At 38.0% G+C, this 17614-nt stretch overlaps 2 protein-coding genes across 3 annotated transcripts in view; one reads left to right on the forward strand and one right to left on the reverse strand.

The window, feature by feature from the left end:
• Nucleotides 1-1011, reverse strand: part of LOC124138957 (metallophosphoesterase 1-like) — a 33052-nt gene extending 32041 nt beyond the window's left edge. Inside the window, exon 1 of one of the 2 annotated variants that reach the window (XM_048398863.1) lies at nucleotides 928-1011. The gene's annotated coding sequence lies outside the window, so the exon portion shown is untranslated. The remainder of the gene's footprint in view (nucleotides 1-927) is intronic. The other variant, XM_048398862.1, reaches the window with a different exon arrangement.
• A 29-nt stretch (nucleotides 1012-1040) lies between these two features.
• The window catches only part of LOC124138956 (uncharacterized protein KIAA0513-like), a 95406-nt gene continuing 78832 nt past the window's right edge, over nucleotides 1041-17614 (forward strand). The window contains exons 1-2 of the mRNA XM_046505881.2: nucleotides 1041-1251; nucleotides 11699-13109. Of these exons, the coding sequence (XP_046361837.1) occupies nucleotides 12064-13109 (1046 nt within the window). The 5' untranslated portion in view covers nucleotides 1041-1251; nucleotides 11699-12063. The remainder of the gene's footprint in view (nucleotides 1252-11698; nucleotides 13110-17614) is intronic.

The raw sequence follows: 17614 nt of genomic DNA on the forward strand, positions 1-17614 counted from the left end.
AGAAAGGGAAGATTACAATTTGAAAAGAACATTAAAAAGAGCCACTGATGAATTTGCTGTAAATTGAGACAGAAATTGGAAACCCTTAAGCCAAATATGAGAGGAAAATATTTCAGCCTTAACAGGAGAGAAAAGAGTGCCCATGCTCAAACTAAAACCAGCCTTGCCAAAAATGCTTAAAAAGTCAAGAAAATTGGGAAGGAATTTGAATGCAACCAACAAGAGCTGAAATCTTCAAAGGAATATATCGAAATGTCAATTGAAGCTTTGGAAGATTCTATTTGCACATTGGAAGAGGCAGCACAAAAAGAGAAAAGCATGAAAAATGACTTGGGAGTACTGTGAAGAACTGTTGAAAGACAAAAGAAAGTTTAATACAGACTCCTTATGTTTCTTTTCATATTTTGTTGTTGTAGGTAAGACATTTCAAGCTTTGGGAAATCTTCTGCATTTCCATACTAACAGGCAAAGTTGATACTGTACTAGAAACGGTACCTGGAAGGTCAGATGTGTCAGAAGTTATTAACTTACCCCCCAAAATGGACATTTTCGCCACATTTCAAAGTCATTTTTCTATTCCCAAAATTCAGCTTAGATGAATATGCACCAAAATTGGCCCTGGATTACTGTGAAGATCTGTGAAGCGAGAGCCAAAGTCGGTAGCCTGAGTCAATTAACGCTACATAAGCTGCATCAAGTAACCCCAGTTGTCGCCGAACTTACATATGAACATGATGAACAACCATGTTAAAATGAGCAAAGTGTGCGCGAAAACTGGGGGAATGTTACGAGAACTAATGATTTACCTACTACTGGATTATATACGAGATGCATTTAAATTACAAGGAAGACACGAAATCGCAAATATTGATAAGTTCAAGAAGACATTCTTCTTTTCTCCTTTCAAATATTAGTCAACACACATACACGATATCAGCTTCCAAGACGTCCACCACAATCTGTTCGCCAGGGCGACGCCATGTTAGACGTCACGCGTGATATTCCGAAGTTTTGGACAAGTTCATTGTTAGCGCGGGGAGAAGATTGCAATATACAATTTTGATGGATTTACTCATTATAGTGTTAATTCTTGACTCTTATATGATCCTGGAAATATAATAGTCGGAGTGATATAATATCGTGACATTAGCATTTTCACACCTACAGAAAATAATAGTGTAGCCATTGTATATAAACACGGTAAACAGGATGTTGTCACGCTGTCTCCATGATACAGCTGTCAATGGGCATGTAAGTTCCATGACTTAATCTATTACACATCTTGTCTAATGTATCTAAATTGTCACTTGCCAATTTCCATCTTGAGAAAATAACAGATGTTCCTGAAAAGTCAGTTCAACCAGCTAATACCGAGCCCTACCGTATGCCCCGAAATAAACGTGTTACCTACCGTATTCGACGTAATAACCGCCCAGGGCGCTCTCAAAATTAGAAATAGGGGGCTCTTATTTTATTACTATTTTGGTGAAAAAACATAAATTTCGTGGTTTATGCTGACAGCCTGAAATGTTTATGTACGGCAGATATATTTTTCCAGAATTTAATTGCCCATAATGAAGGGTGGATATAACACAGGAGTGCGTATTGTGCGCGAATAAATAAGTCTTGTGTACATTGATCAATCCGAAGGGGTGCTAATGGGGATTGTTCACTAGCCAAAATATTAGCAAATATCGCCGTTGGCGCTTATTAGAGCAGGGCGCTTATTACGTCGAATACGGTATTACCTTTTTGTTTCCGTTAACCTGAGTCATTATATTCCGTCATTTTCTTTGAGGCGTAACAGATTATTATTGTTATTGTTGTTGTTGTTATTATTATTATACACAAAAGAAAAAAAACCCACTACATGTATTATGCAATTGGTTTTGCAAAGTACTGTAAATTACCGTTATAACAGACTCAAAGGGACCACTAATTTTAGTTCATTATAACTGTAGTTCGTTATAAACATATACGGCATACATACAGCAAATGGCAGGGATGAAAAGAACATTTTATTATATCCGTCGGTTTGTTTTAAGTGTGTTCGTTATAAACATAGTTTACTGTATTGGGTATAGGGCTGTGATGGGTAACTCGGGTACTCGGGTTGGGTGGGTACAGAGTAGGACCCTGGAACCCACAGGACTACCCGAACCCGTGGTTAGTCACGTGATGTATTGTTTAATGTAAAAAATTATCTCAAACTCTATGCATATGGTTCAACTACAAGTCACTAATGTTTGCATTTCTTTCAGACTATGCAACCATTCCTTCTGACTTTTATGTGTTTGAATAAGCATAAAACTTCAGAAAACTTCAGTGTATGCATGACCAGATCGTTGTATAGGTGTACATCTAAATCAATTTTGCCACGGCTATGGTTAAACTTTTCCCAGTCGGACAGTTTGTACCTATCTCTTAACTCACAGAGACCTACAGCGGGTACCCAGGTAGGGGTGGATAATAGGGACGGCAACCCTGGTAGTAAATTTGGACTCGTCCCAGCACTAGTATTGGGCACTTCTACAGATTACTTACAGATTCGTCTAGAAGTTGGTAGTGGCGCATATTGGAGAAGAGCGCTAAACACAGCAGATATGGTACATAGTTTACCTTAACTATTGACTGGAGTACCAGTCTCCAAAACTCAACCATACAATTTATGAAACTAAAGGAAGTATTTATGTCACTGGTTGCTGTTGTCAGCAATTATACGAATGTGATTATGAATCACACAGACACTTGAACACACACACACACACACACACACACACACACACACACACACACACACACACACACACACACACACACACACACACACACACACAGATAGACACACACACACACACACACACACACACACAGATAGACACACACACACACCAGGGCTTGGTCGGGTAACTCGGGTACTCGGGATGGGTGGTTCCTGAGGTCCTGTGGACCTGTTAGACAACTAATGTCTCACTAGTTTGTTATTCCTTTGCTTTATATCAAAAGAAGATCTATAGTACTTTAGAATATAATGCCAATTAATGTATATAGAATATTCAACACAGTCAATATTTCTCCTGCTCAGTGACCAAGACCTGACAGGTAAGACATCTTCATTTAACCAATAACAGCGTTGCATCTGTTTGCAAATCAACTTGCATTTTCTTAAGTGTTTTTGAACAAAGTAAAACTTTGAATGATTTTAGGAGTTATTGTCACTATGGAATCATGTGTAGGATTGCAAAGTCAGCTGTGCCAACATTACTGTGCCTAACTAAGCAAAAATACTACAATCATAAAAAAAAATCTAATATCTAAAATACTAAACTACAAACCACCCTAAATCTTTAAACTGCACTTACACTAGAATCAATCCTAAATCCACAAAATAAATTAGAAAAATTTAAAGCCTTAGGCATATACCTAATTAAAACAGGACTAATTAGTCGCATTTAAACCCCAAAGAAAATATTAAAACCCAAACTACCTAATCTAACAACCACCCAACACACATAGCTCCCTTAGTTCGTCCTCCACCCACTCTTGGCATTCATTCCAAATCTCAAAATTTCAAAATTACAATATAAGTAACCCCTTAAGCCCCCCTCCTGGGTTGCACAAATTCTCTTTACCCCTTTTCGGAAACACATCAAATGGCCTGGCCGGGCCCGTGTGCGACGTTAAATCTCCAATATAAGTAAGTAAGTAAGTAGAAGTTTGACGTTCAAACCAAAGAGAGAGTTGTACCGACTCTGTGGCATCCTCAGCTGTATTTCTGTTGGCATGATAAAGAACATGTTACACTCGAACACTCTTTATAATTTCGACAGTTTGATAATCAATCTTTTTGTTTCTCATCCGTGAAGAGATCACCTGTTTAATAAACACACAGCTGTATTACACATTGTGTAATACCAAAGCGCGAGCTTATGTACTGCAGGAACAATTTTACGAACAAATATTGAAAACTCCCAGCATCCCTGGGATGATAGATCACTGAGAGGAGCTTATGAACACTCAATGACCCCAGCCACCCTGTTGCTCGGCTGATGTCACATGGCATTGTTTCGCCAATGGATCTTGCAACAAAATTCCACAAATTCCGAAATAGTATTGTGACGTGCTTGTAAAAATTTGTAATGTAGTGCCCGTTCCACAAGGCCATCGTTGTGCAAGGTCTAAAGTATGGGAGTTACGATAACTTTAGCACTACAATAGCTCTGTGGAACGGATGCCTGAATTAAATAGTTGGACCGTTGTATGGTTTAAATTAATAAGTATCAACTTTTGACATGTTTGAAGTATTATTCTATTAGACTCAATTGGAGTAAGCTGTCGTGTAGATGTCTGCCTATTCACAAACAACAGTGAAATTAAAAAAAAACATTATCTAAATGCTTTTGCTAGTCAGATATCAGAACTATTCACGTGTTTCATAAAATTGGTATTACCTGGAAGCTCATTTAGGATTCTGTATTGCAATATTTCTGATGTTGTTATCATACATCTTTTGAAAGGGACTGAACTCTTCACTGACAAATAACTGTTATGACTGTTCATGACTTTACTCTTCCATGCGTCTTTAGATAGATGTTTTGTTATGGCAAATCAAAATATTTTTTTGCTTTTTTTATTAATAAATAAATAAAACAATATTTCAGAAACTTATTAAGGATATGCAGTGGCACAATGACAGTCATATATTAAAACTGTTCTGAAGCCCTTTATGGCAGGATCTACATAATATAGGAAGCAAGCACAACTGTAGCAGTTGTTATGAAAGTTGCCAGATATGTTCATGAATGAGAACTAATTTCAACATGTTTGGGACTAAGGACAACATGCTAGGTAGGGATAAAGTGTATGTGTCTTAAAGGCTGCTGTTAGATGTTCTCATGAAGCATATTTCTGTTATATGAACATGAGCAAGTGTTTGACCTTAGCTGACTTTTATAGGAGATCTACGTAAAAATGTTACAAAATACACAAGACACACAAGAGAATACCCAGTCTCAATTATGCTCCAAAACGAATACCATTGGCATAAAAGGCAAAATAGCGGTGACATGAATGCATCACTCAGACTAGCAATGATACTGTGTGTTCACAAAAAAAAAATGGTAAAGAATTCATCTTGGGTCACAGACTTGCTCATTCTTAGATTTTTCCGTTGAAGTTCTAAAACTCTGCCTTTTTCACTCATTTTAACCATATTTGTCTCATTGATCATGTCAGAAATACAAAACTTGTAAGTGTTAGAAAGGAAAAAAGGCCATTTGTCAACCATTTGAACATGTCTCATAATTTTCTAAGCAATATTTCAACTTTAGAATTGCACATTATCAGTGCGCCACAAGGGGACTTTATCCTACCCTCTACTTTGGTTGGTGTTCTTGAACATTAAAATATAGCCCAAGAATTTGATGAGATGTTTGTGTTGATGCAAATGATGATAACAGTTCTTTGCAGTTCCCTTTGAATCTGTAAAGATATTTGCATAATTATGAATATGAATTATTATGAACATTAATCAGTACAATCTATATATAACGAGCAATATTGGTATGGAGCCACGTGACCTAGATAACCTTTGGACCATTTTTTTAATTGTAATTAGTTTTAGTCTTCCTTTTATTTCACATTTTCCTTTTATTTTGTTTGTTTTGTAACTAAAATGTTCAAAGATTTTTTATGCTTTCAAGTGACATTTTGTTTGAGGATAAACTATTTGAACAAGTTGGAAGTCCTTAAATACACAGCACACGTGTGTGCCCTACTTTCTGTCATCCTGTCCTCCACACCTTATCTGTAGTTTTACATGTTTAATTGATTTTGAAACATTGTGACCTACATTATTCTTGTAGTGTCGACAAGAAATCGATTGGTTTTCTTTGGGTTCGTTGTAATTGAAAAGATCGAAGACTATAATTTAATTACCCTAGTGATGTACGTTAGGATTTTAGCAATATGGACATTCAGTTTCACAGTTCATTTCAGTGTAGGACGGACATGTATTGATCAGAACCTAAGCCAGCATTTTCTGCTTTTACACAGAACTCTGTGTTTAGTGAGGTCCGGGAAAGCTTAGGGGATAAAAGGCATGGGAGATTGCTACGAGAGCACTTGAAATAGATTGATGTAGATTTCTGATCCTCGGAAGTGTACGAGAAAGCAACACCAGAATAATTTTCAGTTTTTCTTATCATCAGTGTTTAGACAGAGATATGGATAAGGCCGATTTCATTCTTGCATAATCATGAACGATCATGGAGATTAAAATGTCAGAGGTAAGTATAGATATACTGTAGCTGGAAACATTGATTTGGATCCAAAGCTGTACTGTCACAGCAAGATAGTTGGTATTGAGACTTTTTGTACAAGACATTGTACATGTTGTATCATGTAAAATACAAAACATGACAGGTTTCATGGAGCATGGATGTGAAATAGTTGTTGAAAAACGTGCTGAGATCAATAATGACATAATTAGCTGATGATGTGGAGATTAGGTAAACAGGCGAAGGATCAATATGGCCCACATGGAGAATTAACGTCTGCAGCATTGTATTAACGATGCTGGAAGCAGGGGAATTATCTTCACTCTTGCTTAAAAATATCACACATTGATTTTCAGGATAAACGTTTAAAGTTTGTTTTGGATTTCTCAGCCTCATACTTGGTATAATTATGCTTGAATGTTGAACTCATCAGTACCGCGTGAAATGTTCAAGTAAGCTGTTAGGAAAGTCACACAACAAGCAATATGGTCAAGCATTATTTACCCATTTTAATGTCATGCCAGGCAGGAAGGAAAACAACAGGTGATTGTATTACTGCATTGATCACATGCTCTGGTCTTATAAAAAACCCACTTTTGGGAGTTCAGATTTGGGTCAATCTCTTTTATTACCGTCTTTCCCATGCTTGTGGTTTTGACACGAGGTCCATCCATGGTACAACCCAGAATATGTAGAGGGCGTCATTGAACATGATAAATACAACATTCTTTGGAATAGGCCTGTATACAGCTTCAGACCTATCAAGGCCAACAAACCCGATATTGTCTTTTTTGATAAATCGAATGAAATCATTTATATCATTGAATTCTCTGTCCCTTTTGACACTAATGTGGTACTGAGCTGATGATGATAATAATGATAATAATCATCTAATATTCATATTACCATGTCATGCTACTGGTGTCACATTAACTGCTGGTTGAACAAATGTCCTAGAAACTCTCAGGAGCCAAGCAGCCAAACAATAAATTTTGCATGAGTTGTGTATATCATACTGTTATGTTTTCATCAATGGACACATGTAGGTATGATTTATTTGTGAGTTGTGTATATCATACTGTTATGTTTTCATCAATGGACACATGTAGGTATGATTCATTTGTGAGTTGTGTATATCATACTGTTATGTTTTCATCAATGGACACATGTGGGTATGATTTATTTGTGAGTTTATATCATACTGTTATGTTTTCATCAATGGACACATGTGGGTATGATTTTTTTGTGAGTTGTGTATATCATACTGTTATATTTTCATCAATGGACACATGTAGGTATGATTTATTTTTGAGTTGTGTATATCATACTGTTATGTTTTCATCAATGGACACATGTAGGTATGATTTATTTGTGAGTTGTGTATATCATACTGTTATGTTTTCATCAATGGACACATGTAGGTATGATTTATTTGTGAGTTGTGTATATCATACTGTTATGTTTTCATCAATGGACACATGTAGGTATGATTTATTTGTGAGTTGTGTATATCATACTGTTATGTTTTCATCAATGGACACATGTAGGTATTATTGTTGAATACAGCTGATTATACTGTTATGCGGTACTACTGTATGAGGAGCACATTTTGAGTGAATATTGTTTTGCTACTATATGTCATGGTGTACTGTTGATGTGGTTAGTTTATGTAGTGTTAATGTGTGTAGTTTTCTATATGTGTGTCACTAGTGTAGACCTACTTTTTTTTCTGTCATAGAAAAAGCTCCAGATACAGCAGTTTTGCCATTAAATGATGGAGGCTGTGTAATTGCACTGTTCCTAGCTTATGACATTTTGACCATTATAATATTTCAGAATAATAGTGAACCATTCATATAATTTTCACAGCTGTTTTGTGTTTTACCCGATGGAATCTATTACAGCAGATAATCGAGACTCTTCTTATTCTGTGGCGTTAATATTTTTGTCAGTATGATATACTTGGGTAGAGTCATGTCACTAATCAATCCACTTTCATGAGTATGTGACCACTCTGTTGGTTTTGTAAATCACCAGCACCAGCTTCCTGTATGCCCTCAGGCAGTTGTCTGGTATAAATGAAGTACATGATTAGGCATTAAAAATACTTGTGTACTCACTACATTATATATTTAAGATTGGAATTTGGCAAAACATAAATGTGGATTAAATGTTGTTGTCAGTAATCATAATAATATTGCAAAAATGAGTATAGGGGCTGTGAGAAAATTTGAGCTCTGAACTGTGCCAGTGAAGTTATCAATTATATGCAACTGACTTGTGTTTCATCCAAATTGAGGGCCAGAACATTGAGATAAGCAGACATTGGAGTGACATCTTTATGAAGATAGAAATATACAGTGTCTGAACATTGACATACTTCTTGTACAACTGTCATGAACAGCTGACAGAAGGATGGTAATTTGTTCAAAATAGGATTTTCATGAAACTGCTGGCTTATATATTTACTTATTAAATAGTCATACATATTACCACAAACTACTAGGAAATGGCATTCATCCACAATGAAGATACATTATTCATAAATTCTCATTTCTCTTGGTTTAAGGTTTCCATCTCTCACAAGTTCCATCAATAATCTGTGCAAGCTACAGTGAAACTGTGATGGAGCTATCCTATATTTTTGTCAAATTTATCTCAAAAACATTCTGAGTGTTAATATTAGATTTAAAGAGCTTATAATAAATACACTTTTCTGAGGAGCATACAAATGAAAAGTATTTTTGTAAAAATAAAAGTATCCTTTGTTACACATTCAATATATAATCAATCCACACACATTTAGCCGACATTTGACATGTACATCCAGTTCTTAGTACATGTACCATGTTTTCATATACTGACATCATATTAGACCATTTTATAAGTAGCCTATCATATTTTCACTGTAATATGTGTTCAGTTATTTTCATATATTGTTATCAATTCTACCATGAATTTGGAAATTACTCAATTCTGTTTGGTCAATCAGAGGTTGTCAAATCACAATAAAGCCCCACTGATAGAAACAGCCAATTTGACAACCACTTCACCATGGAAGCTAATATCCATAGAATAGTACTTTTTTCAGTCATTGTCTGTAGGCATATTTAAATAATTAAATATACGGTTATAGGCTACAAAGTACAAAGTGGTGGTTTGTACAATATTCAAAGGATGTGTGGCAATACATTCATGCAGAAAACACAATAGAAATCTGCATAGAGAATGTATTTTAAGTTTTGGGGACAACAGAGAGCTTGGAATTTCGCGCTTTTCTATATGCGACTGTGACGTCATATCTTTTGCATCACAATGAGCGATATGATGTCATGATGGTGACGTGACGTGAAGAACGAAAACTTTGCCAAGCTAGCTTATATTTCTTCAGGGGTGCCCACCTCATGTTAGCTTACCAAGTTGCCATGCTTGTATGCTTTCAGTGCCTGTCATATGTTTGAGTGAAGTATTACCGTGTAAACAAACTGCTTGAGCATATACAGCACCATATTTTGTTTAGAAACTGTTGTCTGTGAGTGTGTAATTCAGATTGACAACCCACTCAAAACACTGGACTCACCCTGTGCCGCTTCACTCAATACATATGCTAACACCAAAGAGTTTGCGTTTTATTCAGTCATGGTAGAATGGAGATCAACATACTGTGTTTTCAATGAAGAGCTAGGTTACCTGCAGATTTAACCGCCCTAAATTAAAATTTGAAAGCTCACAGCTGCATGTTCGGTTCAAAATTCAATTCAGCGCGGTTAAATCTACAGGTAACCTAGCTCTTCATTGAAAACACAGTATGTTTATCTCCTAATTGATGTGCTTCTGGTGCTAAGAATGGTATTATGATCCCCCTTTAATCTAAAGTGTGCTGCAGGAATTCAAGGATGATGGTCACTATGCATTGTCTAATAAGTAATTATTCAACTAAATAACTAGATATTGTTCATTCTTGAATTTGAAAATCTGCTTTATACCTCACAAGCAGTTCATAGGAGTGTTTTATCACATAAGCATGATAAGGGCCTGCATACTGACACAGTAAAGACATCTTTGAGTTTTTGACATGGAGATATATAAATATGATGTGGCAAGCCTGTTATACAAGGGGTTTACTTCAACTCAAACAATTTTTGATTTAAAGCAAATGGCCAGGTATTGTGCTGTAAGTTTCTATTACTGCAAACAGTGTAAATGATATTATCAGTCCAGTATAGATAAAACATAAAAACTTAATTGCTTCTTAATGCTTCAGTGGTGGCCATTTGTTGTTTACCAGACTACAGACTCCCATCGGATTAAGTTCCTGAATCAATCAATATGACTACAATTGGCCCATTAGGAGGTTGGAATGAATAGTACTAGTTAATAGGTAGACACTTTCTGATAACATTGGGATATATGCAGGTTTCAGACAAATACAATATGCAATAAGGCCACAGATTTATTCCATCTTTTCGCACAAGGTTGGTCATAAGAAAAGTATAAATAAATGTCAATTATTGAATATATTTCTATGAAAGTCATTCTGCTGTGGAGATAACACTGCTGGTGGCCTATGGAATCACTGATACTGATGTAGACATGGAGTTTATATATAACATTTTATATTGAAAAAGAGGCTCTATATTACTTGAGGGAGACATGGTAAAAATAAATATTTTTATGTTTAATTTATTTCTCAGACCGGCTGCTTTACAGTTGGGGCGGCAGGCCCTTGAAACAAAAAATAAAAAATGAGTGGCCTAATGCATAAGTTTTTCAGCATATGTTCAAATATGAATGTTCTAAAATGTTATATTCAAGATAACAGAAACACACTATATCATGTAAACGATATAAATGTATACTTAATATTAATATCTTACGTCACTCTTTTTTTCTCTGAAATGTTGTACTAAGGGAGAAAATCCATGACCACCCACATGGTCCTCACTTAGACGAATGTAGGTGTTATTTCATTTCCAAGATGCCAGCAATTCACTTTGGAGGCTTCTGCTTGTCTAAATGTGGAATGGTGTATTGATTTCACGCAAAGTCTGAAATTATATATAAATGAGTCGATATACAAGTAGGAAGCTCTCAAATTGTTCTGTTTGCAATGCAGGTATTTCCAACCACTTCCTTAAATTATTCATCAGAAATTCTCCTTTTCTCTCCCCAATGAACAATTTTCCGACCTGCAGTGGCACTTGGTGTTTCAGACCATGCCGAAAACATTATCTCTGTAAATTATCATACCCAATTATCCCCAGCTTACTCTATCATATGATATAACTAACTAGGACAAATGTCCCGGCCAGGGTATTTGTGGGTAAGTTTTTGCCTAATGTATAAATACTAATGCCTTGCAACTGTATTGATTGGATGCTATCCGTGATGAGAAAGCGCCCCCTATTGTATATTCGCAGGCAACTGGTCGGCAGAATAAATCTTCACCAAGGCTGGCCTGATATTGATTTGCGTTGAGGAACTAGCGGAGTCTGTGGAAGGTTGCGTCGTCTGCTGCTGCTGCTGCTGCCACCAGTGTGATTAGTTGAGGCAGGGGGATGAGTAGGAGCTGGCTCGCAGGCACATGGACCTAAATTCATGAAATTGACAGCCTTGGTACCGGTGTTGGTGAATCGGCACGAATTCTTGCCTCCGTACCAAACTTTGCCATCTTGGTTTCACTGTCTCCTTCAATCTTGCTAATTTCCTTCACGGGCTCACCCTAGTCTTAAATTCTTGCATGAGTGGCTGAAAGAGGCGTACGTTTTCAATCAAGGAAATCAAAATGGATATTGGTTCAAGTGGTCGGCGGACGAGTGAAGACGATAAGAAATCCCTCTCGTCAAGTTTTAGTGATGGAACCTCCAAATTCTTCACATCAATGATTGCCAAGAAGAATGGACTTTTCAGTGATATGTCGTCCAAATTTGACTCCCTGATGAAGAGTGGGGCAAGCAGTAGTGCGAGTAGCGAGAACTCCAGTCCCACCTCTAGCCCACCCCCTCGCACCCCACCCCCACGACCACCACCGATCACCAACACACACCGGTCACTCAGTTTTGGCAAAGGGATGAAGGAGCGTGAGAATGTGGCTACCAAAATGTCTTTTAGGGATTCAAGACACCCGCAAAGGGCAGGAAGTTTGTCTGGTTTCTCCGACACAAGTTCAGTTGATGATCAGTTTACAATGGATGGGATGAACGTAAGTTTTGATGAACCTTTATATAATCAACGTGAGGTACCAGTGGGTCAGAGTTCAGATAATGTCGCCAGGTCCGATAATGGGAGGCCGGAAAGGAGAGTGATACCCGTTGCTGCATCCGACTCAAGAGACGAAACAGGATATGGGGACTCGGAGGGACCCTCAGCCTCTGTCTCTCCTCCTAACAGTCAAAACTCAGAAATCAGAAGTGAACACCGCAAAGCTCCAAAACTTACAACTAAACGTAGATCTAGCACGGTTGATGAGATGCTGTTTGATGATTATGTCGAACTGGAAACTAATGGGGACTCGGTATTTTCTGATCAAGTGACTGCACCTGCAGGCGATCTAATGTCATTTGACCATGAAGATACTGAGCGTAGAGGTAAACATCCAAGTCAAAGTAGTGTTGAGTCATCAGAGCCGGAATATGATACTCACAATTATGCTATGACAAGCGTGGACTCTTCAGATGCAGAGTTCGGAGGTGTGCAACTTCATCGCTCTCAATCCATGGGGTCGGAAAAGTCGTGGAGCTCAAACTATAGTGTTGACAGCCAACCGGATGAGATTACTTTGGAGTGTATGGAGTTTATGAAAAGCTTCGTGGATAAAATGTTTAATATCAAGTGAGTATTATAACTTTTCTGATATTTGTAGTTTCTATAACTTTCTGAAGAAGTTACATCTGACTACATAAACCTTGTGAAGTTTATATTTCATTAGATTGTAGTTTGGTTTGAAGTATAACACATTCCCTCCAGGTTATTGTACCTATGTGACATATGACAATACATTGTTCTGTTATTAACTCGCAGCTTATGGTCAATTCCTTATTTTGACACATGACTGTAAACTATTGACAGCTATTATTTAGTCAGTTATTTGCATGGTTGCTGCTGGTTTTGATTTGTGTTGGCCATTATGTGTTGTATTTGCTCCTTGCTGTTTTCGCACACACTTGTTATATGTGTGAAGGCAGCCATACAGCAGTATATATATTTACACACATAAATATACATATTGGAAAACCTGTTGCCAGCTGTCTATATTTTGAATGATGAGAATTATTCAGTAAGTGTGATCAGATTTCTACCTGTACATCTGTGACCTACTTGGTGAGAGCCTGAAGGTAATGAGATTAGTGAGGTGGATCTAAACCTACTGATGACTGCCTCCCCAGGGTATGTCCCACCATTGGACTGCAATAAGGCCATACTCTGCCTCGGGGATACTGTTGAATATCTACATCATCTAGATTCAAGCTTGTAATAATGCCACTTTGGCATTAAAGTGAGTTTTATAAGAAGTCGCTGAATTTCTGCAAGCCACAGACAACACTGTGAGGGAATACTGAGTCATCGTCAACATGTGTTCCCTAATACTTCTTTAGGGGGTTGAAATGGGATGTGGGTGTCACTCACTCACTCACTCACTCACTCTGGCCCATCTACTTTGTCATCAAAAACTGGCTTTTCAAGTTAACAAGGAAAGGAATTGCACTGATGTATTTGAGTACTCATTATCACAGTGTGACTCTTGTGTAAGGAGCAATTATATACTGGATTATATCTTGGCTCCAAGTAGCTGGAATCAGGTTATGAACTAGAGCTAGGAATTCCGATGAATTAACCACATAAGAACAAATACAAACATAATTCCAGACATATATCACATTGAGTAAAGTGTTGCCAAACATATATCACATTGAGTTAAGTGTTGACAGACATATATCACATTGAGTAAAGTGTTGACAGACATATATCACATTGAGTAAAGTGTTGCCAAACATATATCACATTGAGTAAAGTGTTGCCAAACATATATCACATGGAGTAAAGTGTTGCCAAACATATATTACATTGGAAAAGTGTTGCCAGACATATATCACATTGAGTAAAGTGTTGACAGACATATATCACATTGAGTAAAGTGTTGACAGACATATATCACATTGAGTAAAGTATTCCCAGACATATATCACATTGAGTAAAATGTTGCCAAACATATATCATCACATTGAGTAAAGTGTTGACAGACATATATCACATTGAGTAAAGTGTTGCCAGATATATATCACATTGAGTAAAGTATTGCCAGACATATATCACATTGAGTAAAATGTTGCCAAACATATATCACATTGAGTAAAGTGTTGACAGACATATATCACATTGAGTAAAGTATTGGACAAAGTATACATCCCAAGAACCTTTGCCAGTTCATAGTTATACACTTGACTCTCTCTACACCCACAGTTGGCTGCTGACAAGAGACAGCACAGTGGTATAGGTAGGACAATCTGTCAGTCATCACCTGGCAAATGATGTGTAGTCATTTCATCATTTCACACAACTGACCACTGTGTTCCCTAGGCCCACTAAAATGTATTAATGAAGCTGTAACATTGCTGACATTCATGTACAGCAACATTCACTGGCACCCCAGATGGGGGCGATGTGTGTATTGTCATATTGCTGACAATCATGTACAGCAACTATCACTGGCACCCCAGGGTGGGGGAGGTGTGTGTATTTTCATATTGCTGACAATCATGTACAGCAACATTCACTGGCGCCCAAGGGTGGGGGAGGTGTGTGTATTGTCATATTGCTGACATTCATGTACAGCAATATTCACTGGCACCCCAGATGGGGGAGGTGTGTGTATTGTCATATTGCTGACGTTCATGTACAGCAACATTCACTGACACCCCAGGGTGGGGGAGGTGTGTGTATTTTCATATTGCTGACAATCATGTACAGCAACATTCACTGGCGCCCAAGGGTGGGGGAGGTGTGTATTGTCATATTGCTGACATTCATGTACAGCAACATTACCTGGCACCCCAGGGTGGGGGAGGTGTGTGATGTCATATTGCTGAAATTCATGTACAGCAACATTCACTGGCACCCCAGATTGGGGAGGTGTGTGTATTTTCATATTGCTGACGTTCATGTACAGCAACTATCACTGGCACTCTCAGACTGGGGAGGTGTGTGTATTGTCATATTGCTGACATTCATGTACAGCAACATTCACTGGCACCCCAGGGTGGGGGAGGTGTGTGTATTGTCATATTGCTGAAATTCATGTACAGCAACATTCACTGGCACCCCAGATTGGGGAGGTGTGTGTATTGTCATATTGATGACATTCATGTACAGCAACTATCAGTAGCACCCTCAGATTGGGGGAGGTGTGTGTATTGTCATATTGATGACATTCATGTACAGCAACTATCACTGGCACCCCAGATGGGGGAGGTGTGTGTATTGTCATATTGCTGACATTCATGTACAGCAACTATCACTGGCACCCCAGGGTGGGGGAGGTGTGTGTATTGTCATATTGCTGACATTCATGTACAGCAACTATCACTAGCACCCCAGATTGGGGAGGTGTGTGTATTGTCATATTGCTGACATTCATGTACAGCAACTATCACTGGCACCCCAGGGTGGGGGAGGTCTGTGTATTGTCATATTGCTGACAATCATGTACAGCAACTATCACTGGCACCCCAGGGTGGGGGAGGTGTGTGTATTGTCATATTGCTGACAATCATGTACAGCAACTATCACTGGCACCCCAGATGGGGGCGATGTGTGTATTGTCATATTGCTGACATTCATGTACAGCAACTATCACTGGCACCCCAGGGTGGGGGAGGTGTGTGTATTGTCATATTGATGACAATCATGTACAGCAACTATCACTGGCACCCCAGGGTGGGGGAGGTGTGTGTATTGTCATATTGCTGACAATCATGTACAGCAACATTCCCTGGCACCCCAGATTGGGGAGGTGAGTGTATTGCCATATTGCTGACATTCATGTACAGCAACACTCACTGGCACCCCAGGGTTGGGGAGGTGTGTGTATTGTCATATTGCTGACATTCATGTACAGCAGCTATCACTGGCACCCTCAGATGGGGGAGGTGTGTGTATTGTCATATTGCTGACATTCATGTACAGCAACACTCACTGGCACCCCAGGGTGGGGGCGGTGTGTGTATTGTCATATTGCTGACATTCATGTACAGCAACATTTACTGACATCATTCAAAATTCAAAACAACTTTCAATTTTAGAAATACTGACTTGTTTGAGACTGATGAAATGTGATGCCGGTATATGAAGAGCTGTGGGAACAGAGAGAGGTGGGTTCACAAAGTGACCAGTGTATTTATTCTGACACAACCCCTACAATCATCACTGTTCTCTATTACACTTGTATCTTAATATACTGTTAACCAAGTATGGATAGGATATATGGTTGAACAACTTTATTCTTACAATTAGGTTCGACATTTCGATGTTGGTTCTAACACCATTATCAAGGCAGTGATGTACACAGTATGGTTGACAAGTATATATACAGGCAGCAGAGCCAGGTGTTAGAACCCACACCGAAATGTTACTATAAGCAAGACTTATTTCAAAAATTACAATTTGGTTCTGCAAGCTTGTATTCCATTGATATTGCATGTCTCTTTTACAGTCACATGTAAATTAAAACTAATAATAACTTGTCAGAGATGAAGGTCATGGTGGGTGTTCACAGTAATGGGGATTTAACTCATGCACCAAACAAGGAGTGCTTGTTACAGGAGACTGACCTGTTATTCTGACCATCAGGAAGTAATGGGGATATTTGCAGCAATTTGGAGTGACAGATTTCATAAGAATGCAAATATAAAATTGTCTATTTCTTTCATAATTGTCTGACATTGGGGATTGCTTTTGCCTTTGCACTTGTGAGTAACAGCAATGATTGTAATCGTGAATAACCTTGAATGTCCTTTCAATGTCAAAGCTTCCTCCTCCATCTCTGACATGAGATTGAATATTGCCATTTGTTTCAAAGTGGGACTATGTTTGTTTGGTTATTGCTGCTCAACAAACATTAAGTGCAATTGCCATCCACTAATACCACTTCTATTGTCATAATCAGCTCCTAATATGATAAATGACAACACTTCAGGACAATACCATTTGTGGCACTTGCACTAATATTTCATTTTTACATAATTAGTTGTGAAGCAAAGTGTGTAATTCCCCCAATCACCTGTTTCTCTGATTGTCATCCTACTCACTTGTCGTTGCCTGCAGCTGACATAGGATCAATA

This window comes from Haliotis rufescens, unplaced genomic scaffold, assembly GCF_023055435.1.
Source record: "Haliotis rufescens isolate VD_foot unplaced genomic scaffold, xgHalRufe1.0.p SCAF_19, whole genome shotgun sequence".
Lineage (NCBI taxonomy): Eukaryota > Metazoa > Mollusca > Gastropoda > Lepetellida > Haliotidae > Haliotis > Haliotis rufescens.